Source organism: Thalassophryne amazonica, chromosome 6, assembly GCF_902500255.1.
Source record: "Thalassophryne amazonica chromosome 6, fThaAma1.1, whole genome shotgun sequence".
In the NCBI taxonomy this organism is placed as follows: domain Eukaryota; kingdom Metazoa; phylum Chordata; class Actinopteri; order Batrachoidiformes; family Batrachoididae; genus Thalassophryne; species Thalassophryne amazonica.
This window is the reverse complement of record NC_047108.1, coordinates 84,212,394-84,231,482: the sequence shown is the minus strand read 5'-3', so window position 1 is coordinate 84,231,482 and position 19,089 is coordinate 84,212,394. Positions and strand designations below refer to the sequence as shown.

Genomic DNA, 19,089 nt, shown 5'->3' with positions numbered 1-19,089 from the left:
TGAGTATTCCATTAACTTTAACTAGTGATGACTTCATGACTTTCTTTGCTAACAAAATTTTGACTATTAGAGAAAAAATTACTCATAACCATCCCAAAGATGTATCGCTATCTTTGGCTGCTTTCAGTGATGCCGGTATTTGGTTAGACTCTTTCTCTCCGATTGTTCTGCCTGAGTTATTTTCATTAGTTACTTCATCCAAACCATCAACATGCTTATTAGACCCCATTCCTGCCAGGCTGCTCAAGGAAGTCCTACCATTATTTAATGCTTCAATCTTAAATATGATCAATCTATCTTTGTTAGTTGGTTATGTACCACAGGCCTTTAAGGTGGCAGTAATTAAACCATTACTTAAAAAGCCATCACTTGACCCAGCTATCTTAGCTAATTATAGGCCAATCTCCAACCTTCCTTTTCTCTCAAAGATTCTTGAGAGGGTAGTTGTAAAACAGCTAACTGATCACCTGCAGAGGAATGGTCTATTTGAAGAGTTTCAGTCAGGTTTTAGAATTCATCATAGTACAGAAACAGCATTAGTGAAGGTTACAAATGATCTTATGGCTTCGGACAGTGGACTTATCTCTGTGCTTGTTCTGTTGGACCTCAGTGCTGCTTTTGATACTGTTGACCATAAAATTTTATTACAGAGATTAGAGCATGTCATAGGTATTAAAGGCATTGCGCTGCGGTGGTTTGAATCATATTTGTCTAATAGATTACAGTTTGTTCATGTAAATGGGGAATCTTCTTCACAGACTAAAGTTAATTATGGAGTTCCACAAGGTTCTGTGCTAGGACCAATTTTATTCACTTTATACATGCTTCCCTTGGGCAGTATTATTAGACGGTATTGCTTAAATTTTCATTGTTACGCAGATGATACCCAGCTTTATCTATCCATGAAGCCAGAGGATACACACCAATTAGCTAAACTGCAGGATTGTCTTACAGACATAAAGACATGGATGACCTCTAATTTCCTGCTTTTAAACTCAGATAAAACTGAAGTTATTGTACTTGGCCCCACAAATCTTAGAAGCATGGTGTCTAACCAGATCGTTACTCTGGATGGCATTTCCCTGATCTCTAGTAATACTGTGAGAAATCTTGGAGTTATTTTTGATCAGGATATGTCATTCAAAGCGCATATTAAACAAATATGTAGGACTGCCTTTTTGCATTTACGCAATATTTCTAAAATCAGAAAGGTCTTGTCTCAGAGTGATGCTGAAAAACTAATTCATGCATTTATTTCCTCTAGGCTGGACTATTGTAATTCATTATTATCAGGTTGTCCTAAAAGTTCCCTAAAAAGCCTTCAGTTGGTTCAGAATGCTGCAGCTAGAGTACTGACGGGGACTAGCAGGAGAGAGCATATCTCACCCGTGTTGGCCTCTCTTCATTGGCTTCCTGTTAATTCTAGAATAGAATTTAAAATTCTTCTTCTTACTTATAAGGTTTTGAATAATCAGGTCCCATCTTATCTTAGGGACCTCGTAGTACCATATTACCCCATTAGAGCGCTTCGCTCTCAGACTGCGGGCTTACTTGTGGTTCCTAGGGTTTGTAAGAGTAGAATGGGAGGCAGAGCCTTCAGCTTTCAGGCTCCTCTCCTGTGGAACCAGCTCCCAATTCAGATCAGGGAGACAGATACCCTCTCTACTTTTAAGATTAGGCTTAAAACTTTCCTTTTCGCTAAGGCTTATAGTTAGGGCTGGATCGGGTGACCCTGGACCATCCCTTGGTTATGTTGCTTTAGACGTAGACTGTGGGGGGTTCCCATGATGCACTGTTTCTTTCTTTTTTTGCTCCGTATGCATCACTCTGCATTTAATCATTAGTGATCGATCTCTGCCCCCCTTCTCGGCATGTCTTTTTCCTGGTTCTTTCCCTCAGCCCCAACCAGTCTCAGCAGAAGACTGCCCCTCCCTGAGCCTGGTTCTGCTGGAGGTTTCTTCCTGTTAAAAGGGAGTTTTTCCTTCCCACTGTGGCCAAGTGCTTGCTCATAGGGGGTCGTTTTGACCGTTGGGGTTTTTCATGGTTATTGTATGGCCTTGCCTTGCAATATGGAGCGCCTTGGGGCAACTGTTTGTTGTGATTTGGCGCTATATAAGAAAATAGTTGATTGATTTATTCACACCAACTTGCTTGACTATTGTAGATTCATTCTTCCCCACCTTGTGCAGGTCTACAATGTTATTCCTGGTGTCCAACAGCTCTTTAGTCTTGGCCATGGTTGAGTTTGGAGTCTGATTGAGGTTGTGGATAGGTGTCTTTTATACAGATTACGAGTTCCAACAGATGCCATTAATACAGGTAACAGGTGGAGGACAGAAGAGCTTCTTAAAGAAGTTACGGGTCTGTGAGAGCCAGAAATCTTGCTTGTTTGTGTGTGACCAAATACTTATTCTCCACCATAATTTACAAATAATTCTTTAAAACTCCTACAATTTCATTTCCTGGATTTTTTTCTCATTTTGTCTCTCATAGTTACAGTGTACCTATGTTGAAAATTACAGACGTCTCATCTTTCTAAGTCAGAGAACTTGCACAATCAGGGGCTGACTAAATACTTTTTGGCCCCACTGTGTATGTGTGTATATGCGCACACATACACACACACACACGCTGCATCCGGAAAGTATTCACAGCGCTTTATTTTTTCCACATTTTGTTAAGTGGAGTAAATTAATTTTTCCCTCAAAATTGTACTCGCAACACCCCATGTTTATGTGAACCGTGAGTGGTGCTGTTGCAGCAGGGTCATCGACTCTCACTGTTCTCCTGATTTAGAGGTGCTGGCAGTCTCGTGCAGACCTTTTTATCTCCCAAGGGAGTTCACAGTAGTCGTGTTTGCTGTTTACGTTCCCACCCGATGCTAACGTTAGCAAGCCTCTTGCTTGCCTGTGTAAATAAACAGCAGCTGGCCCACCCGGATGGTGTTTGTGTTGTGTTGTTGCTGGCAACTTCAACCAAGTGTGTTTAAAGACTGTGCTCCCTAAGTTCGTCCAGTACGTGAAGTGTGCCACCAGAGGGGAAAATACTTTGTACCATGTTTACTCAAACATTAAATACACGTACAAAGTCACTCCCCTCCCCCATCTCGCTGGATCTGACCACCTCTGCCTGTCCCTCACCCCACCTACACCCCCCTGCTGAGGCGAACAAAGCCACAACGGACAATCAAGACAATCCAAACCTGGCCTGAGGGAGTGCTCTCCCAGCTACAGGACTGCTTTTCACGAACTGTATGGGATTTATTCTCCAGCCACAACCTGCAGGAGTACACTGACACCGTACTCTCTTACATTAAGAACTGTGTTGCCACTGTCACAGTCAACAAAAGGGTCAGGGTTTTTCCAAACCAGAAGCCCTGGATGAACAGTGCAGTCCAGTCCCTATTAAAAAGCTGCAACACTGCCTTTAAATCAGGGGACAGGGCCCTGTACAGCGCAGCCAGGTCTGATCTAAAAAGAGGCATCAGAGAGACCAAGGCTGCCTTCAAGGAAAAGATAGAGGACCACTTCACTGTAAATCACTGCCTCTACTGGTGGTTGGCTCTCACTGCGGTATTGTATCACTTCCTGTTCCGGAGCACAGCGGTGTTTTGCTGCATCTGTTAGCAGTTAGATTGATCTAGTTAACTAGATAACGATTTGTTTCACAGTGTAATCTTCACGTGCCTTAACTAAAGCACTCCCTCCGCTGAATCACCTCTAAATTATTTAGACATTATTCACTTTGTGTGTTTTTAGGAATCCGCTAGCTTAGCGCAGCTACTAGCTGTTAGCCGGTTTAGCATGGCGGCTTCTCCTGTCTCTCCCTCACTTCTCTGCTCTGGGTGTGAAATGTTTAGTTATTCCTAGGCCTCCTTTAGCAGTAATGGTACTTGTAATAAGTGTAGCTTATTCGTAGCTTTGGAGGCCAGGCGAACTGGAGACTCGGCTCTGCACCTTGGAAAATCCTACAACTAGCCAGGCCCCTGTAGTCGGTGCGGACCAAGGTACCGTAGCCGCCGTTAGTTCCCCTCCAGCAGATCCCGAGCAGCCGGGAAAGCAGGCCGACTGGGTGACTGTGAAGAGGAAGCGTAGTCCTAAACAGAAGCCCCGTGTACACCGCCAACCTGTTCACATTTCTAACCGTTTTTCCCCACTCGGCAACACACCCGCCGAGGAACAAACTAGTTATTGGCGACTCTGTTTTGAGAAATGTGAAATTAGCGACACCAGCAACCATAGTCAATTGTCTTCCGGGGGCCAGAGCAGGCGACATTGAAGGAAATTTGAAACTGCTTGCTAAGGCTAAGCGTAAATTTGGTAATATTGTAATTCACGTCGGCAGTAATGACACCCGGTTACGCCAATCGGAGGTCACTAAAATTAATATTGAATCGGTGTGTAACTTTGCAAAAACAATGTCGGACTCTGTAGTTTTCTCTGGGCCCCTCCCCAATCTGACCGGGAGTGACATGTTTAGCCGCATGTTCTCCCTGAATTGCTGGCTGTCTGAGTGGTGTCCAAAAAATGACATGGGCTTCATAGATAATTGGCAAAGCTTCTGGGGAAAACCAGGTCTTGTTAGGAGAGACGGCATCCATCCCACTTTGGATGGAGCAGCTCTCATTTCTAGAAATCTGGCCAATTTTCTTAAATCCTCCAAACCGTGACTATCCAGGGTTGGGACCAGAAAGCAGAGTTGTAGTCTTACACACCTCTCTGCAGCTTCTCTCCCCCTGCCATCCCCTCATTACCCCATCCCCGTAGAGACGGTGCCTGCTCCCAGACCACCAATAACCAGCAAAAATCTATTTAAGCATAAAAATTCAAAAAGAAAAAATAATGTAGCACCTTCAACTGCACCACAGACTAAAACAGTTAAATGTGGTCTATTAAACATTAGATCTCTCTCTTCTAAGTCCCTGTTAGTAAATGATATAATAATTGATCAACATATCGATTTATTCTGCCTTACAGAAACCTAGTTACAGCAGGATGAATATGTTAGTTTAAATGAGTCAACACCCCAGAGTCACGCTAACTGCCAGAACGCTCATAGCATGGGCCGAGGCAGAGGATTAGCAGCAATCTTCCACTCCAGCTTATTAATTAATCAAAAACCCAGACAGAGCTTTAATTCATTTGAAAGCTTGACTCAGTCTTGTCCATCCAAATTGGAAGTCCCAAAAACCAGTTTTATTTGTTATTATCTATCGTCCACCTGGTCGTTACTGCGAGTTTTCGGACCTTTTGTCTGACTTAGTGCTTAGCTCAGATAAGATAATTATAGTGGGCGATTTTAACATCCACACAGATGCTGAGAATGACAGCCTCAACACTACATTTAATCTATTGTTAGACTCGATTGGCTTTGCTCAAAATGTAAATGAGTCCACCCACCACTTTAATCATACCTTAGATCTTGTTCTGGCTTATGATATGGAAATTGAAGACTTAACAGTATTCCCTGAAAACCCCCTTCTGTCTGATCATTTCTTAACATTTACATTTACTCTGATGGACTACCCAGCAGTGGGGAATAAGTTTCATTACAGTAGAAGTCTTTCAGAAAGCTCTGTAACTAGGTTTAAGGATATGATTCCTTCTTTATGTTCTCCAATGCCATATACCAACACAGGGCAGAGTAGCTACCTAAACTCTGAGTGAGATAGATTATCTCGTCAATAGTTTTATATCCTCATTGAGGACAACTTTGGATGCTGTAGCTCCTCTGAAAAAGAGAGTCTTAAATCAGAAATGCCTGACTCCGTGGTATAACTCACAAACTCGCAGCTTAAAGCAGATAACCCGTACGTTGGAGAGGAAATGGCGTCTCACTAATTTAGAAGATCTTCACTTAGCCTGGAAAAAGAGTCTGTTGCTCTATAAAAAAAGCCCTCCGTAAAGCTATGCCATCTTACTACTCATCACTAATTGAAGAAAATAAGAACAACCCCAGGCTTCTTTTAAGCACTGTAGCCAGGCTGACAGAGCTCTATTGAGCCAAGTATTCCTTTAACTAGTAATGACTTCATGACTTTCTTTGCTAATAAAATTTTAACTATTAGAGAAAAAATTACTCATAGCCATCCCAAAGACATATCGTTCTATTTGGCTGCTTTCAGTGATGCCGGTATTTGGTTAGACTCTTTCGCTCCAATTGTTCTGTCTGAGTTATTTTCATTAGTTACTTCCTCCAAACCATCAACATGTTTATTAGACCCCATTCCTACCAGGCTGCTCAAGGAAGCCCTACCATTATTTAATGCTTCGATCTTAAATATGATCAATCTATCTTTGTTAGTTGGTTATGTACCACAGGCTTTTAAGGTGGCAGTAATTAAACCATTACTTAAAAAGCCATCACTTGACCCAGCTATCTTAGCTAATTATAGGTCAATCTCCAACCTTCCTTTTCTCTCAAAAATTCTTGAAAGGGTAGTTGTAAAACAGCTAACTGATCATCTGCAGAGGAATGGTCTATTTGAAGAGTTTCAGTCATGGTTTAGAATTCATCATAGTACAGAAACAGCGTGTGAAGTGAAGGTTACAAATGATCTTATGGCCTCAGACAGTGGATTCATCTCTGTGCTTGTTTTGTTGGACCTCAGTGCTGCTTTTGATACTGTTGACCATAAAATTTTATTACAGAGATTAGAGCATGCCATAGGTATTAAAGGCACTGCGCTGCAGTGGTTTGAATAATTTATCTAATAGATTACAATTTGTTCATGTAAATGGGGAATCTTCTTCACAGACTAAGGTTAATTATGGAGTTCCACAAGGTTCTGTGCTAGGACCAATTTTATTCACTTTATACATGCTTCCCTTAGGTAGTATTATTAGACAGCATTGCTTAAATTTTCATTGTTACGCAGATGATACCCAGCTTTATCTATCCATGAAGCCAGAGGACACACACCAATTAGCTAAACTGCAGGATTGTCTTACAGACAAAGACATGGATGACCTCTAATTTCCTGCTTTTAAACTCAGATAAAACTGAAGTTATTGTACTTGGCCCCACAAATCTTAGAAACATGGTGTCTAACCAGATCCTTACTCTGGATGGCATTACCCTGACCTCTAGTAATACTATGAGAAATCTTGGAGTCATTTTTGATCAGGATATGTCATTCAATGCGTGTATTAAACAAATATGTAGGACTGCTTTTTTGCATTTGCGCAATATCTCTAAAATTAGAAAGGTCTTGTCTCAGAGTGATGCTGAAAAACTAATTCATGCATTTATTTCCTCTAGGCTGGACTACTGTAATTCATTATTATCAGGTTGTCCTAAAGGTTCCCTGAAAAGCCTTCAGTTAATTCAAAATGCTGCAGCTAGAGTACTGACAAGGACTAGAAGGAGAGAGCATATCTCAGCCATATTGGCCTCTCTTCATTGGCTTCCTGTTAATTCTACAATAGAATTTAAATTTCTTCTTACTTATAAGGTTTTGAATAATCAGGTCCCATCTTATCTTAGGGACCTCATAGTACCATATCACCCCAATAGAGTGCTTCGCTCTCAGACTGCAGGCTTACTTGTAGTTCCTAGGGTTTGTAAGAGTAGAATGGGAGGCAGAGCGTTCAGCTTTCAGGCTCCTCTCCTCTGGAACCAACTCCCAATTCAGATCAGGGAGACAGACACCCTCTCTACTTTTAAGATTAAGCTTAAAACTTTCCTTTTTGCTAAAGCTTATAGTTAGGGTTGGATCAGGTGACCCTGAACCATCCCTTAGTTATGCTGCTATAGACTTAGACTGCTGGGGGGTTCCCATGACGCACTGAGTGTTTCTTTCTCTTTTTGCTCTGTATGCACCACTCTGCATTTAATCATTAGTGATTGATCTCTGCTCCCCTCCACAGCATGTCTTTTTCCTGGTTCTCTCCCTCAGCCCCAACCAGTCCCAGCAGAAGATTCCCCCTCCCTAAGCCTGGTACTGCTGGAGGTTTCTTCCTGTTAAAAGGGAGTTTTTCCTTCCCACTGTCGCCAAGTGCTTGCTCACAGGGGGTCGTTTCGACCGTTGGGGTTTTTCCGTAATTATTGTATGGCTTTGCCTTACAATATAAAGCACCTTGGGGCAACTGTTTGTTGTGATTTGGCACTATATAAATAAAATTGATTTTATTTAAATGACCGCAGAAGGATGTGGCAGGGAATAAATCATATAAACAACTACAGAAGCAGTAACCCAGGAAATGCTAGGTCTGACGCCTCGCTGGCAGAGGAGCTGAACCGCTTCTTTGCCCGCTTCGAAGCAGACAGACCAGCAGCAACTCCACACCGACCACACTCCAGCACTTAGCACGTTAACACTTCAGGAACACGAAGTGAGACGTGTGCTGAAGGCGATGAACCCCAGGAAGGTGGCCGGCCCCGATGGTGTACCTGGAAAGGTACTGAAAGCGTGTGCTGACCAACTGGCTGGAGTTTTCACCTGCATCTTCAACCTGTCCCCGTCCCAGGCCACCATTCCACCCTGTCTCAAATCCTCCACCATCATTCCAGTCCCAAAGAAGTCAGCAGTGGAGAGCATAAATGACTACAGGCCTGTTGCACTTACGCCTGTGGTCATGAAGTGCTTTGAAAGACTGGTCTCAGAGACATCAGAGCCTGTCTGCCTCCTGCTCTGGACCCCCACCAGTTTGCCTACAGGCCAAACCGCTCCACAGAGGACGCTATCACCACAGCTCTCCACACCACGCTGAGCCACCTGGAGTACCAGGGGAGCTATGTGAGGATGCTCTTGCTGGACTTCAGCTCAGCCTTCAACCACATCATCTCCACCCCCATCTGCCAGTGGAACAAGGACTTCCTCACAAACCGCCCACAGTCCGTGAAACTTGGCCCCCACCTTTCCTCCACCATCACACTCAACACCGGTTCCCCTCAAGGCTGTGTACTGAGCCCCCTCCTGTTCACCGTCTACACGAATGACTGCTCTCCGACCCATCCCACAAACACCATCATAAAGTTTGCGGATGATACCACCGTGATTGGGCTCATCTCAGGGGGGGATGAGACCGACTACAGAGACGACGTAAATCGACTAACAGCGTGGTGTTCAGCTTACAACCTGCCGCTGAACACCACAAAAATATAAGAAATAATCCTGGACTTCAGGAAGAACAGGGCTGACCCAGCCCCGCTCTACATCCAAAGGGGACTGTGTGGAAAGGGTCAGCTCCATCAGGTTCCTGGGAGTGCAGCTCTCCGACAGCCTCTCCTGGACTGCCAACACCACAGTGGTGGTGAAGAAACCCCAGCAGCGACTCCACTTCCTGAGGGTGCTTAGGAGAAACAACCTGGAGGAGAAGCTGTTGGTGTTGTTCTACAGAGCCATCATCGAGAGCATCCAGACGTACTGCATCACAGTGTGGTATGGGGGGTGCACAGCAGCAGACAGGAGAGTGCTGCAGAGGGTGATCAAAACAGCCCAGGGGATCACTGGCTGCTCTCTACCCAGCCTGGAAGACATTGCCAGCTCTCGCAACCTCAGCAGAGCTGCCAGCATCTGCAAAGACACATCCAACCCCAGCAACCACCTGTTTGACCTACTACCCTCCGGCTGACGGTATAGGTCAATCAAAACTTGGACAAACAGACTCAGGGACAGCTTTCTCCCCAGAGTGATCACTGCACTGAGCAAATAAATCACTCTAATCCGCACCTTCAAGTTTCTTGTGCAATATGAGTCCACAGTTGTATATAATTCTCATTTTACATTACTTAGTCCACATTTCATTTTATCTTATGTTTATATTAGTTGTACAACCCCTGGCAATAATTATGGAATCACCGGCCTCGGAGGATGTTCATTCAATTGTTTAATTTTGCAGAAAAAAAGCAAATCACAGACATGACAAAAAAACTAAAGTCATTTCAAATGGCAACTTTCTGGCTTTAAGAAACACTATAAGAAATAAGGAAAAATAATTGTGGCAGTCAGTAATGGTTACTTTTTTAGACCAAGCAGAGGGAAAAAAATATGGACTCACTCAATTCTGAGGAATAAATTATGGAATCACCCTGTAAAGTTTCATCCCCAAAAGTAACACCTGCATCAAATCAGATCTGCTCATTAGTCTGCATCTAAAAAGGAGTGATCACACCTTGGAGAGCTGTTGCACCAAGTGGACTGACATGAATCATGGCTCCAACACGAGAGATGTCAACTGAAACAAAGGAGAGGATTATCAAACTCTTAAAAGAGGGTAAATCATCACGCAATGTTGCAAAAGATGTTGGTTGTTCACAGTCAGCTGTGTCTAAACTCTGGACCAAATACAAACATGGGAAGGTTGTTAAAGGCAAACATACTGGTAGACCAAGGAAGACAAAGCGTCAAGACAGAAAACTTAAAGCAATATGTCTCAAAAATGCACAACAAAACAAATGAGGAACGAATGGGGGGAACTGGAGTCAACGTCTGTGACTGAACTGTAAGAAACCGCCTAAAGGAAATGGGATTTACATACAGAAAAGCTAGACGAAAGCCATCATTAACACCTAAACAGAAAAAAACAAGGTCACAATGGACTAAGGAAAAGCAATCGTGGACTGTGGATGACTGGATGAAAGTAATATTCAGTGATGAATCTCAAATCTGCATCGGGCAAGGTGATGATGCTGGAACTTTTGTTTGGTGCCGTTCCAATGAGATTTATAAAGATGACTGCCTGAGGAGAACATGTAAATTTCCACAATCATTGATGATGTGGGGCTGCATGTCAGGTAAAGGCACTGGGGAGATGGCTGTCATTACATCATCAATAAATGCACAAGTTTACGTTGATATTTTGGACACTTTTCTTATCCCATCAATTGAAAGGATGTTTGGAGATGATGAAATCATTTTTCAAGATGATAATGCATCTTGCCATAGAGCAAAAACTGTGAAAACATTCCTTGCAAAGACACATAGGGTCAATGTCATGACCTGCAAATAGTCCGGATCTTAATCCAATTGAAAATCTTTGGAAGTTGAAGAAAACGGTCCACGACAAGGCTCCAACCTGCAAAGCTGATCTGGCAACAGCAATCAGAGAAAGTTGGAGCCAGATTGATGAAGAGTACTGTTTGTCACTCATGAAGTCCATGCCTCAGAGACTACAAGCTGTTATAAAAGCCAGAGGTGGTGCAACAAAATACTAGTGATGTGTTGGAGCGTTCTTTTGTTTTTCGTGATTCTATAATTTTTTCCTCAGAATTGAGTGATTCCATAATTTTTCCCTCTACTTGGTCTAAAAAAGTAACCATTACTGACTGCCACAATTTTTTTTCCTGATTTCTTAGTGTTTCTTAAAGCCAGAAAGTTGCCATTTGAAATGACTTTAGTTTTGTGTCGTGTTTGTGATCTGCTTTTTTTCTACAAAATTAAACAACTGAATGAACATCCTCCGAGGCCGGTGATTCCATCATTTTTGCCAGGGGTTGTACATATACTCTGAATAATTTACTGTTAATTTTCATTATCTTTTATTTGGCTAAAAATTACTCACACCACGGAAAGCACCTTTTTGGAGTTGCACTCAAATCTCGTAATGCAAATTACAATGACAAAGGCGATTCTGATTCTATAATGACAACATAAATGACAAATGGACTGCATTTATATAGCTCTTTTCCATCTGTGTCAGATGCTCAAAGCACTTTACAAATAATGCCTCACATTCACCCCGATGTGAGGGTGCTGCCATACAAGGCGATCACTACACACAGGGAGCAATAGGGGATGAAAGACCATGCCCAAGGGCCCTTAGTGATTTTCCAGTCAGGCTGGGCTTTGAACTGAGGATCTGCTGGTCTCAAGCCCAACGCCTTTACCACTAGACCATCACCTCCCCCAACAAGATGAAAAGTTTTTTTTGTGTAATTTTTGCAAATTGATTAAAAATAAAAAATAAACTCAGAAATCACATGTACATAAGTGTTCACAGCCTTCGCTCAATACTTTGCTGCACTTTTGCCAACAATTACAGCCTCATGTCTTGTTGAATATGATGCCACAAACTTGGCACACCTATCTTTGAGCAGTTTTACCCAGTCCTCTTTGCAGCATCTCTCAAGCTCCATCAGGTTGGATGGGGAGCATCGGTGCAGAGTCATTTTCAAATCTCTTCAGAGATGTTCAATCACATTCAGGTCTGGGCTCTGGCTGGGCCACTCAAGGACAATCACAGAGTTGTCCTGAAGCCACTCCTTTGATATCTTGGCTGTGTGCTTAGGGTCATTGTCCTGTTGAAATATGAACCAGCGCCCCAATCTGAGGTCAAGAGCACTCTGGAACAAGTTATCATCCAGGATGTCTCTGTACCTTGTTACATTCATCTTTCCCTCAATCCTGACTAGTCCCAATTCTTGTCACTAAAAAACATCCCCACAGCATGATGCTGTCACCACCATGCTTCACTGTAGGGATGGTGCCTGGTTTCCTCCAAACACGATGCCTAGCATTCATGCCAAAGAGTTTGATCTTTGTCTCATCAGACCAGAGAATTTTGTTTCTCACTGTCTGAAAGTCCTTCAGGTGCTGTTTGGCAAACTCTAGATGGACTGCTATGTGCTTTTTACTTAGGGGTGGCTTATGTCTGGCCACTCTACCATACAGGAATGATTGGTGGATTGCTGCAGAGATGGATGTCCTCTCTCCACAGAGGAATGCTGGAGCTCTGACAGAGTAACCATCGGGTTCTTGGTCACTGCCCTGAATAAGGCCCTTCTCCTCCGATCGCTCAGTTTAGACAGGCAGCCAACTCTAGGAAGAGTCCTGGTGGATCTGAACCTCTTCCATTTACAGATGATGGAGGCCACTGTGCTTGTTGGGACGGTCAAAGCAGCAAAAATTTGTCTGTACCCTTCCCCAGATTTATGCCTCGAGACAATCCCGTCTTGCAGGTCTACAGACAACTGCTTTGACTTCATCTTTGGTTTGTGCTCTGGCATGCACTGTCAGCTGTGAGATCTTATATGTAGACAGGTGTGTGCCTTTCAAAATCATGTCCAATCAACTAAATTTACCCCAGGTGGACTCCATTTAAGCTATAGAAACATCTCAAAGATGATCTGTGGAAACAGGATGCACCTGAGCTCAATTTTAAGCTTCATGGCAAATGCTGTGAATACTTATGTGCATGTGATTTTATAAATTTGCAAAAATGTGAAAAAAAAAAAGTCATTATGGGGCATTGCGTGTAGAAGTTCAAAAAATGAATTACATCCATTTTTGAGTAACACTGTAACATAAGATGTTTAAAAAGTGAAGCGTTGTGAATATGTTCCAGATGCACTGCACACACATCAAATCATATATAGTCTCTATGTATTAGCATATACCTAAAAAAGAAATCTTACTTCTTCTCTGTGTTCTGCCACTTCAGTGCAAGTTGAAACAGCTTTTGGTAGGGTTCAATAGTTTCTCTCAACATCTCAACTTCTGGGTAAAATGTTTGGTCCCATTTGTAAAGGGCCTCTTCTTTATTTATAGAGATAATTGCATCCTCGGCATGCTGAAGCAGTTTGTGAACTGTTTTGACATCCGCCATGTACTGCTCAAAAAATTTTTTAAAAGATCAGTTAGCACAGAATCCATTACAAAAACAAATTCAGTTTAAAATCAGGCTTCACACAGTTCTTGTTTTTGTGAAGAAAATGTGATATTCCATGTCATTTCATTAAATTTAAGAAAAGGTTGTCAAACCATTGCAGATTTACAGCACTTAGAGAAAAAAACAAAAAACAAAAGATAAGGAAGATATTCTTCTGAGTAGGACTCAACTGCAATAGTTTTCTTTTTAATTAATGAATTTATTTAAATAAAAGTAAACATCTGGTACTAATGACTATAAACACTTAGGACTATAGCTCAAGAGTAATATAGAATGCAGAGAACTGGAATACCCTGGGGCTGAGAAATGGACTGTGGCCTCTGTTAGCACTTTTGAAGATGTGCAAACCACAGTTTTAAAGAGGGCTTCAACATCTCAGCAACATACAGTACCCTCCAAAAGTATTGGGCCCCTTGGTATTTTATAAATTTGTTTATGCCATTTCAAATACAACAGAAATGAAATTAGGCTTGTTATCTTCCTTGAACTCAAACTCAAAGCAAATCTCTACAACTTGACAAATTTATATTAAAGCCAAGATGATGGCTTGCATAAGTAATGGGATCCTTTGGTATAACACCTGTAAATAATCAGTTTTGTTGAGTTTTCTTCAGACAAGTCAGGGGATGGATACATGAACATTTCCAAGTCATTGAATATGTCTTAACTTTGGTAAAAAGTGAGGCATATTATTAGTTAGTGCAGCAGATAACCAAAACAATCGTTCAGTTTGTGATAAAAGCATGAAAAGATTTGGATATGGAGGCATTATGAATTTTCAACATGGCGCCCATGGCAGCCATTTTTCAAAATGGCCACCAGCAACGCCTGTTTTCTTATGAGTGACGGACATAATATGATATTTTAGACATATTTACCATATATTGTACTTGGTAAATGTCTATAGAATAATTGAAAAGTTGTCATTTCATATTTAAGATGGCCGCCATTTCCCAAGATGGCAGCCGTCACGTGTATGACGGTCTGATATGTATGATCTCGGTGTCAAATCAGTCATCGTTTATGATGCAGAATTCAAATTCTGAACTTAAAATTGGCCAGAAGCATCCTACCTCACAACTGAACATGACCACTGTTTCTCTCAAAATGGCAGCCATATGGCCCACAATAAAATGTATAATTGCATGTAAATAGAGCCATTATACATTTTATTGGAATTAAAATGTTGAACAATAGAGTAAAAATCCCCATATCTGCAAGAACTGAACCATTCATATGAATGGAAATGTAATAGAGTGGATGTCAAAGCACAGCCAGAGCACACTGGCGACACCACTGCTGTGAAACTCAGCATGGGGTTCAGTGCAAACTAAACACACTCCTCTAGTCTTAATGCCATATTTTCTGTAATGTGCTGGTTGAGGTGATAGTGTAGTTTAGTTTCCTAAATGCTATCTAATGTTAGCCCCACATCTACTTAATAGTTTATTAATTTAGATGTAGTTCGATAGCCACACCTGAATGGACAGGATGTGCCAGCGCGGGAGAGCCGAGCCAAGGGTAATGGGGCTTTATATGACTTTCATATTGTTACCCGGATGGTGTACAGATCGCACAGGAATGAAATGGCATTGGATGAATGATCGGGCTAGGTGTAGGGCAATTTTCTTGTCCGAACCTAGTTGTATCCCATACACAAATGTGTAACTGTTGTCCCTGGTAGTAAAAGGATAAACCCTCAGCCTTTAATGCAAACATTTTTTTTTTTTTTTTTGAGAAAATGTCAGAAATTACAACTTGTGAATTTTGATGGTCAAGGACCATCAACTTCTTGCGCTGCCAAGACTGACTGGAAGCTCTGTATTATTTGCCAAGAGCACACAACAGAGGCATTGAGATGTCCTTTGCAGTCTAAGCGAGAAGACAAGGGGAATGGATATACTTCACTACTGCTGGCAATGAAGGCCTTCACGAGGCTGCAACATTTCAAGTAGACAATCGGGTGCGTGCTGCTGCAACCCTGCTTCAAGACAGAGAATTATAACCCCTGGCAATAATTATGGAATCACCGGCCTCGGAGGATGTTCATTCAGTTGTTTAATTTTGTAGAAAAAAGTAGATCACAGACATGACACAAAACTAAAGTCATTTCAAATGGCAACTTTCTGGCTTTAAGAAACACTATATAAAAATCAGGAAAAAAAAAATTGTGGCAGTCAGTAACGGTTACTTTAGACCAAGCAGAGGGAAAAAAAAAAAAAAATATGGACTCACTCAATTCTGAGGAATAAATTATGGAATCACCCTGTAAATTTTCATCCCCAAAACTAACACCTGCATCAAATCACATCTCCTCGTTAGTCTGCATCTAAAAAGGAGTGATCACACCTTGGAGAGCTGTTGCACCAAGAGGACTGACATGAATCATGGCTCCAACATGAGAGATGTCAATTGAAACAAAGGAGAGGATTATCAAACTCTTAAAAGAGGGTAAATCATCACGCAATGTTGCAAAAGATGTTGGTTGTTCACAGTCAGCTGTGTCTAAACTCTGGACCAAATACAAAACATGGGAAGGTTGTTAAAGGCAAACATACTGGTAGACCAAGGAAGACATCAAAGCATCAAGACAGAAAACTTAAAGCAATGTGTCTCAAAAATTGAAAATGCACAACAAAACAAATGAGGAACGAATGGGAGGAAACTGGAATCAACGTCTGTGACCGAACTGTAAGAAACCGCCTGAAGGAAATGGGATTTACATACAGAAAAGCTAAACAAAAGCCATCATTAACACCTAAACAGAAAAAAACAAGGTCACAATGGGCTAAGGAAAAGCAATCGTGGACTGTGGATGACTGGATGAAAGTCATATTCAGTGATGAATCTCGAATCTGCATTGGGCAAGGTGATGATACTGGAACTTTTGTTTGGTGCTGTTCCAATGAGATTTATAAAGATGACTGCCTGAAGAGAACATGCAAATTTCCACAGTCACTGATGATATGAGGCTGCACGTCAGGTAAAGGCACTGGGGAGATGGCTGTCATTACATCATCAATAAATGCACAAGTTTACGTTGATATTTTGGACACTTTTCTTATCCCATCATTTGAAAGGATGTTTGGGGATGATGAAATCATTTTTCAAGATGATTATGCATCTTGCCATAGAGCAAAAACTGTGAAAACATTCCTTGCAAAAAGACACATAAGGTCAATGTCATGGCCTGCAAATAGTCCGAATCTTAATCCAATTGAAAGCAATCAGAGAAAGTTGGAGCCAGATTGATGAAGAGTACTGTTTGTCACTCATTAAGTCCATGCCTCAGAGACTGCAAGCTGTTATAAAAGCCAGAGGTGGTGCAACAAAATACTAGTGATGTGTTGGAGCGTTGTTTTGTTTTTCATGATTCCATAATTTTTTCCCTCAGAATTGAGTGAGTCCATATTTTTTCCCTCTGCTTGGTCTAAAAAGTAACCGTTACTGACTGCCACAATTTTTTTTCCTGATTTCTTATAGTGTTTGTTAAAGCCAGAAAGTTGCCATTTGAAATGACTTTAGTTTTGTGTCATGTCTGATCTGCTTTTTTTCTATAAAATTAAACAACTGAATGAACATCCTCCGAGGCCGGTGATTCCATAATTATTGTACTTGGACGACTTAGTGCTGGGGACATGGTGGCAATTGAAGCTAAGTATCACTCCAGATGCCTAGCAGGTCTCTATAATCATGCCAGAAAGGTTAACCTGGAAGGTCTTGAAGGTAATAGCAAGGGACATGCAGCATCAACATCTGGTGTTTTTGCTGAGTTGGTGCTTTACATCGAGGAGACCAGACATGATGGGTCAGCACCGGTATTCAAACTAGCAGAACTTTCCCAGCTCTACAAGTCACGAATGTAACAGTTAGGAGTTGAGGTTGAGAGCAGAATTAACTCTACACGGCTGACAGAGAAACTTCTTGCTGAGTTCCCAGATATGCAAGCTTACACGAAGGGAAGCGATGTCCTGATGGCCTTTGAAGGCACTGCTCGTCAAAGCCTGTGAGCAGGATAACAACGAAGATGCTATGCACATTGCACGTGCTGCACAGATAGCCCACCGTCACGTTTGGTGAGGCAAAACCATTTAAAGGTCCTACTCCATGACCGAACCAGCACTTGCACAGAAATAGATACGGCAAGAAGGAAGTTATTCGCCAAGACGCACAATGCAGAATCAATCCCTCCGACCAAGGCTGCCCTGGAAGAGCATGCCAAGAGAGCAGTATACCAAGGCGGTCACGTGTGGGGTCAAGTGCTGGTGTCAACACCAGAACTACCTTTACCGTGCAAATGGGGTTGGTCAAAGACATCTGAGGGAGACTATGAACCCTTCTGGACATGCCTACCAGATGCAGGCCAGTCCAGTTATGAACTTGTCTCTTGCAAATGTAAAAAGGGTTGTGTTTGGCATTGCAAGTGCTAAAAAGCTCAGTTACAATGCACTGCCCTCTGCTTCTCTGAAGGCGAGTGTGAATAGTCTTCCTTGTGATAGACCCTAGATTTGGCCTCACTTAATATATGTCTTATGAGATAGAACAAAGCTTCTCAGAAATTCTACATTTGCTAATTCAAATCATGCATCACGAAAAATGTATAATTCGACAAGAGTTTATCTGTATCTAACCAGTCTGGAAACAATGGCGACCATTTTGAATATTTAATGAAAATGTCTAATCCAAAAAAAAAACAAACAAAAAAAAAAAAACACATTAGCAAGCACTTATGGTAATTAATTAATCAAATTCTGTGTACAATGTCACGTTATATCTGTAATGAGGGTTTTATTGTAAGAATATTGTAATTTTTGAAAAGTGGATTTAAGACACGACATGGCCAATTTAACTAATTGACAATAAAAGCTGGAGTGACCAAACAAGGCAAAACCACACATTTAATAATTTATTGCAATATTTAAAATACTCGAAAAAGATTAAAATACAAAATCTCCAAAACACTAATTAAGATGCAAAACCTCCAACACAAAATAATGCAGCCAATAGGCGGGAACAACCAGTCCGGGTCCAGCCAAGCGTCCGCCAATCAGCGAGCGTCCTCCAGATATCAGCTTGTTTGGGGCGTGTCATCCTTTCCTCCAGCGCGGCACAACGTAATCTTCCATGCGAGGCAGGGTTCCTCCCCTGCCGCTGCGTGTAATGAACTTCACGACACTCGTCTCACTTCCTGGCGTTCCTCTCCCGACGCCTCTCTTCCCGTGCGCCTATCACACTCACACACACACACACCCAGGCCAGCGAGCGCACGGCAAACTGTACCCCGAGGAAAACTAACTTTTGGAAACACCACTACAAACACATAAAAGTGTACACAGACACGGCAGGGTTCTCCCCTGCCGCTGCGTGTAATCCACGTTGTGGTGTTCCTCCGGCGCAACCATTCAGCTGTAGCCAGTGGCGTCAATATCGATACGACTCCTATTGTCCAGCCACTGTTCCCGCCTCACACTACCGAGTC

At 42.1% G+C, this 19,089-nt stretch overlaps 1 protein-coding gene across 1 annotated transcript in view; it reads right to left on the bottom strand.

Annotated features, from left to right (window-relative positions):
- Positions 1-19,089, bottom strand: part of dnah12 (dynein, axonemal, heavy chain 12) — a 184,148-nt gene that overhangs the window by 151,091 nt on the left and 13,968 nt on the right. Inside the window, exon 15 of the mRNA XM_034172638.1 lies at positions 13,357-13,550. Within this exon, the coding sequence (XP_034028529.1) occupies positions 13,357-13,550 (194 nt within the window). The remainder of the gene's footprint in view (positions 1-13,356; positions 13,551-19,089) is intronic.